The sequence below is a fragment of the Mesocricetus auratus genome, unplaced genomic scaffold, assembly GCF_017639785.1.
Source record: "Mesocricetus auratus isolate SY011 unplaced genomic scaffold, BCM_Maur_2.0 Super-Scaffold_100013, whole genome shotgun sequence".
In the NCBI taxonomy this organism is placed as follows: domain Eukaryota; kingdom Metazoa; phylum Chordata; class Mammalia; order Rodentia; family Cricetidae; genus Mesocricetus; species Mesocricetus auratus.
The window spans coordinates 70456158-70462617 of record NW_024429196.1 but is presented as its reverse complement, the minus strand read 5'-3'; the positions used below and the strand labels follow the sequence as shown (position 1 = coordinate 70462617).

Below are 6460 nucleotides of genomic sequence, written 5' to 3'. Positions count from 1 at the left end.
GTGTTCGCGCAGCTCAAAGGCAGTTGGAGGGGGGGGTGAGGCCGTTGGGGCTTGAGGTTTCATTTGGAACGAACCAACTCTCAGGAGCATCGGGCGTCGCAACGCTCTGGGGGACCTAAGGGTCTAGAATGTTGTTGGGGTAGTGGGGAGGGGGGCGGACACGCGTCGCCAGGAATGGTCTGCGCCGGGAGGCAGCCTCTCCCCCCGAGCTCCGGAATGGTCCGCGCCGGGAGGCAGCCTCTCCCGCCCGAGCTCCGGAATGGTCCGCGCCGGGAGCCCGCGCGCGGCTTGAAACGCCGGGCGAGCCAGGCGCTGCTGTGACAGAGCTGTGGGCGGCAGCCTTCGCTACAGTGCTGGACGCGGCGTGCCATGGACCCTGAGACCCGCGAACTGCGCGCCTTGGAGGCGGAGGTCGCGGCGCTGCAGCGGGAGTGCAGTATGCTGCCAAGGCCCTGGGAGAAGACGTCCGGAGCCCGGTACGTGGCTCCTGTCCACCCCTCCGGCCCACGCATGGTAGCGCCCGGAGGACCTACCAAGCTCCTGACAGCTCGGGGCTCCCACTCCCTGCACGCCGAGTACTGAACAGTGTAAAGGGAGACCTCCCCAAATGTGAACTTGAATCTGCAATCAGTACGACCTGAGAGTGTGAGCACTGCGTTTGCCGCTCAAGGGCTTGACTATACTCAACAGAAAATAATTTCTTAAGGGTTTTGCCCGGTTGATGAAAATCAATGAGGACGTCTTGCATTTCTTTAAGCAATATCACCGTCGGGAAACCGTGTAGTTGTGCTATTTTTATAGCTGGGTGTTTGTTTGTTTGCTTGTTGAGACAGGGTGTCTCTGTAGCTTTGGAGCCTCTCCTGGCCTCGAACTCAGAGATTCTCCTGCCTCTGCCTCCGGAGTGCTGGGATTAAAGGCGTGCACCACCACCGCCTGACTTTATTTATTTATTTATTTATTTATTTATTTATTTATTTATTTATAGTTTTGGAGACGTTCTTACTTGGTCAGGAATTCACTCAACTTCACGTCTAACTGCTGGTGGTGGTGGTATAGTGAATGACAGAAATGACATCTGAAATGTAGCTTAGACGAAATAAATCGATACATGGTTAATGCCGTCTATAATGAAAGAGTGACAGTACTCTGTTGTTAACCCCTATTTAAAGGTAATGAACCTGAGTATCGGAGAGCTAAATAGCTTGCCTAAGGTCCTAGAAAAATCCAGGTGGAAGCATTTTCCTCAATTCAAAGAGATGAAAGAAGGAAGGCTGGAACTAACAGTAACTTAGTATCCTAAGCATGAAAACAAACTGCCTTTATTCTATTAGGTATAATTTGGAACAGTTGCAGAGAATGAGGTTTTGCCGTGCTGATAAGACCTTTGGAGTGCAGGAAAATGTGGAGAGGTCCTTAAAAAATCAAATGGGAGAAAGTTGTAACTGACAAAAGAGAAATGTGCACTGGCCTATTTACGCTCTCCCGCAAGCAAGAATGAGACCCACATGTTGGGAGCATTGGGATTACCTGTGAGTTGGTGATGCAGCCAGGCTGACTCCATCTCCACTTTCCGCATTAGAGTTTGCATTTATCAAGACAGCCTGTCCCTACACCCTTTGTATGCATGCTTTATCCCTGGCATCGAATGGACTTTGGGTGCCCATTCCACATGGAGGGATGCTCTCTCAGCCTGGACACATGGGGGACGACATAGGCCCTGACCTGGATGATATGACAGACTCTAGGGGTTTCTGCCCTCCCTGGAGAGTAGAGCGGGGATGGGGGGGGTGGCGGCGATGGGGGAGGAGGGGAGGTAGAGGGAGCTGGGATTGACATGTGAAGCAAGCTTTTTCTAATTTAAATAAAAAAGTTTGAGAAGTAGTCGTACACACCTTTAGTTCCAGCACTCAGGAAGCAGAGGCAGGCAGATCTCTGAGTTTGAGGCTACCCTGGTCTAAGAGTGAGTTCCAGGAGAGCCAGGGCCATTAAACAGAGAAACCCTTTCTCAAAAAAACAAACCAAAACAAAAAAGTCTGAGAAGCACTATGTCATGTCATAGGGAAAAACAGTTTCTTTCCTCACCACAAGATGTCATTATAAGCCAAGTATGATATAGTAGATTATTTATGTAGAATTCTCAGTAATGGAGTTAAAAGTTAGAATTTAGATTAGGAAGGACATTAAATGTCAGTGTGTGGATTTAATGTGAAATTTTTCTCATTATGGTGAAGGAAGATTGAGACTTGTGTACCAAGCTACTTAATTTTTTAAATTATTTTCTTTTTTTGTTTGTTTGTTTTTGGTTTTTCCAGACAGGGTTTCTCTGTGGCTTTGGAGGCTGTCCTGGAACTAGCTCTTGTAGACCAGGCTGGTCTCGAACTCACGGAGATCCGCCTGCCTCTACCTCCTGAGTGCTGAGATTAAAGGCATGCACCACCACTGCCCGGCTAATTTTTTTAAATTATTATTGCATGTGTGCTGTTTGTGAATATATACAACACCTTCAAGTGTCAATTCCCTCCTTCCAATGGGGATAAAATTCCAGTGTCCGTGCAACAGGTACTTTAAGTGCAGAGCCATCTTGCCAATCCTCCAAGATACTTTTAAAGTGACCTTAATGGTTGCCTGAATTGGACCAGAGCTGTTTAATTATATCCATGTGTCCACACACTCTGATTCTAAAGTTGCACGCCTTCAAATCCTGGCTTTGCTCTTGGCTCAGTGATTTGATTTGGTAAGCTCCTCCTCCTTCAGGCTTTTTCTTGATAAAATTTCCTTTACCTAATTGCTTCCACTACTATATTGACTAGAAATAATAAAATAATGAGGTATATTCCTTCCCTTTAATTTTTTTTGTGAGCATGCAAAGTAGTTAATTTCACCATGGCATCTTCATTCATTCATGTATATATGTATGTATATATATATACATATATATATATTATCCTTTATTCCCATCCATTCTCTTTCACCATCCCCCAAAGCTGGTTCTTTCTCCCTTTTATAGGTCCCACCTTCTGCTTCTCCACACACACACTGCATTACCATATTTATTCCTCCTGAACTCCTTAAAGACTTCTTCCCTTCTTATGATCGTCTTTTCTAGTTTCATAACTCATGCTCACATATGAACACACACACACACACACACACGGAGCAGGGAGAACTAGAACTTTAAATCTGGGTGAGAGAAAACAAGTAGCATTTGTCTTTTTAGCTTATTTCATTTAATATGATTTCCTGTTACCTCCATTTTCCTGAATTTCTGAAGTGTTTCCCTCTCCCTCTCCCCCATCCCCTGTTGAGTAGAGTCTACTTTTTTTTCTTACCATGACATTCTCTTTCACCAAGTCATACAGAGGCATCTGTAGGCCACCGTTTTACCTGGAACTCCCTAAGCTCAAAAAGCTTCAGAATGTCCCTGCTCTGGCTGCATGTATGTCTCTGTGCCTAATGCCCACTAGAGGCCAGAAGGGTGTGAGAGCCCCTGGAACTGTAGTTACAGACTTGTAAGCCACTATGTGGGTGCTGAAGTCAAAATTGGGTACTCTGGAAAAACTGATCTCTCCAAGCCCCAACTTCAGTACTAGAGAGAACCTAGGGGTAAGTTTGTATAGAAAGTAAAACACTAGTTGTCAAGTAACTATTTCTGATATTTGCTTTTCAGAAAATCATTTCAAAAATTTCCCCAGTCAGATTCTGAGGGATGGGAATCCTTGGAAGACCTGAAAAGTCAGCTTGGACATTTAAAATCTGAACTTTCATTTCTAAGTAAACTTACTGGCATCAATATAAGAAATTATTCCAAGATTGAGGACATTACAAACAGTGAAGTGACAGAAAACGGTAAGTATTGTTTTTTAACCTGGATGTGATTTTTAGAATTTTGAGTGTGTGTTGGGGCAGGGTACACATGTCACAGTGTGCTTGTGGAGAGCATGGACAACTTTCAGGACAACCTGTTGAGGCAAAGCCTGCCTTTAGCTTCTGCATCCCACATCCAGGCTAGCTGGCCCCACAACTCTCAGTCCTTCCCCCAACTCCTTGCAGATTTCTTCCTCCTTTTTATCATGTATATTCCAAGTATCCTTTTGCTTACAAGGCAAAAGCTCTACCAATTGAGCTAACCCTAGCCCTGTCCTTACCCTTTACTTAAAAAAAATTTAGTCTGTTCAAATTTAAAAAGTACTGAAATTAGGGTGCTTTGAGAGAAGGTGTCAATTTGCTGTGAATGGCTCAATCTGAAGCAAATTACTTACCGAGATGATTTTCACTAAAAGAAATCTTTTCATCTTACAATGCCTTTTATTTCTTTTAATAATTATACACTTGGATGATAATTATTAAGTGACTATTTTACATGCTGCTTTCTACATTACACAATGGCATGACACACATATTAAAATGAGATGTGGTATGAATGCATTTGGGGGAATAAATATTCAAAGGAGCCGGCCGGTGGTGGTGCATGCCTTTAATCCCAGCACTCTGGAGGCAGAGGCAGGCGGATCTCTGTGAGTTCGAGGCCGGGCTGGACCGATAGCCTCCAAAACAATACAGAGAAACCCTGTCTCGTAAAAACCAAAAAATATATATATATATATACATACACACACACGTATTCAAAGGAAAGAGACTAGGAGAAAATGTTAGTTTTTTAATAAAACAATTTTCTTTGGGTGGAGGCATGTAGTTTTTTTTTCCTTTTGTACTCCAATGTATTCCCAATTTTCTAAAAAACATAAAATAAATAAACTTTATTACTCCAATGAAAACAATTAGTCTATTCAAATTTTACAAATACTTAAAGTTTATTATAGAGTGTATATATGTAATCTATATTTGTATTGTATACTTTCATGATACAAAAAGCAAAATTTAGACTTAACTCACAGTATTTATGTGAGCCTGAGCATCTTGTCTGCAAAATAAAGTGATCTATGTTATATCTTAAGATTCCATTCAAGCTTTATCTTCACCACATTTTGGCCCTCGTTACTTTTTAAAAATTTCATTTATGTATTTAGTGTGTCCTATGTGTGGGTACACATACCAGAGTACTTGCATCAAAGTCAGAGGACAAATTGAGTTGAAGGAGTTAGTTCTTTCCTTCTATTGTGTGGGTCCACATATCAAAGCTGGGTTGTTGAGCATGTGCCAAGTAATTTGATCCCCTAAGGTGGTCCTTTGACTTTTTTTTTTAAGGGAAAAGCCCAAGATCACCTGGATTATGCTCTATGAATTATGTAATTTTGGTTTTTTGTTTTAGCTTTTATTTTTAATAAAGGTTTATTTATTTATTATGTATACAGTGTTCTGTCTGCATATATGCTTCCAGGCCAGAAGAGGGCACCAGATCTCATTATAGATGGTTGTGAGCCACCATGTGGTAGCTGGGAATTGAACTCAGGACCTCTTGAAGAGTGGTCAGTGCTCTTAACCTCCAGCCCTTGTAATTTTGTTTTTATTGTGTATGTTTGTGATCTGTTTTAAATTTTTATAAAAGTCAGTGTTTAGATTTATTTTTTTTTACATTCAGATGTTCAACATTTTTCAACTAAAGTAGCCTTTCTCCACTGACTTTTTAATCAAAAATAATTTTACTATATTTATGAGTTCATTTCTTGGCTATTTTGTCCATTTGATTTATTTGTTTATGCTTTTGCTCATACTACATTTCTGGGTTATAATAGCTTGATAGTAAGTTTCAAAATGGGATATTCTTTCTCCTTCCCTCTGAGTCTTGCTCTGTCCCCCCACTCCTTTTGCTTCTTGTGCTTTATAGTGTATCTTGAACTCCTAGTACACTACCTCAGCCTTCCAAGTTCCGGGGTTGCAGGCTTGCACTGCCACAACCAGCATCTGCGTTTATCACTACCCATAGAATAAGTTGTTGCTATCAACTCACAGTGGCTTTCTGGTATTCTGTTACATAATGGACTTGCTTCTTTGTTTTATTTGTTTGTTTGTTTTTAATTGCATTAGGTTTCAGTTCTAGATCTTCCAGGTCTGTGCACTACCTAATTCATGCATCTGGTTTCCAGCTTCCAGAATGAAATTGCTTCTTTCTTTCCTGGTCTCTTTATCTTTGTAGTAGTATTGTGTTCTCCTAGAAAGAACTTACTTAGTAAAGCTACATACCTAATGTAGTCAGGATAATTCTGTGGTAGAAGATATGGGAAACTTAGACAATACAATAAAATTGGGACATCTAGACTTGGGTGCTGGTTACATGAGTAAACTTATGTAAAAATGATTGAGGTGTCAAGAGTATTGCATTTTAAGCATTTAAATTATGCTTACAATATTTAAAACATACCATTTGTTCTCATTTTTGTACCAGGCTTTTTCTTTTGGGCCACCAACCAGCTCCCAAATGATGACATGGAGACTTATTAGTTTTGAATGCTTGGCCTACACTTAGGCTCATTTCTAACCAGCTCTTTGAACTTAACCTGTT

The 6460-nt window shown here is 41.5% G+C and overlaps 1 protein-coding gene across 1 annotated transcript in view; it reads left to right on the top strand.

Annotated features, from left to right (window-relative positions):
* The first annotated feature begins 220 nt into the window (after positions 1–220).
* LOC106020806 (centromere protein P) overlaps positions 221–6460 on the top strand; it is a 193318-nt gene continuing 187078 nt past the window's right edge. The window contains 2 exon segments of the mRNA XM_040755956.1: positions 221–476; positions 3668–3846. Of these exon segments, the coding sequence (XP_040611890.1) occupies positions 370–476; positions 3668–3846 (286 nt within the window). The 5' untranslated portion in view covers positions 221–369.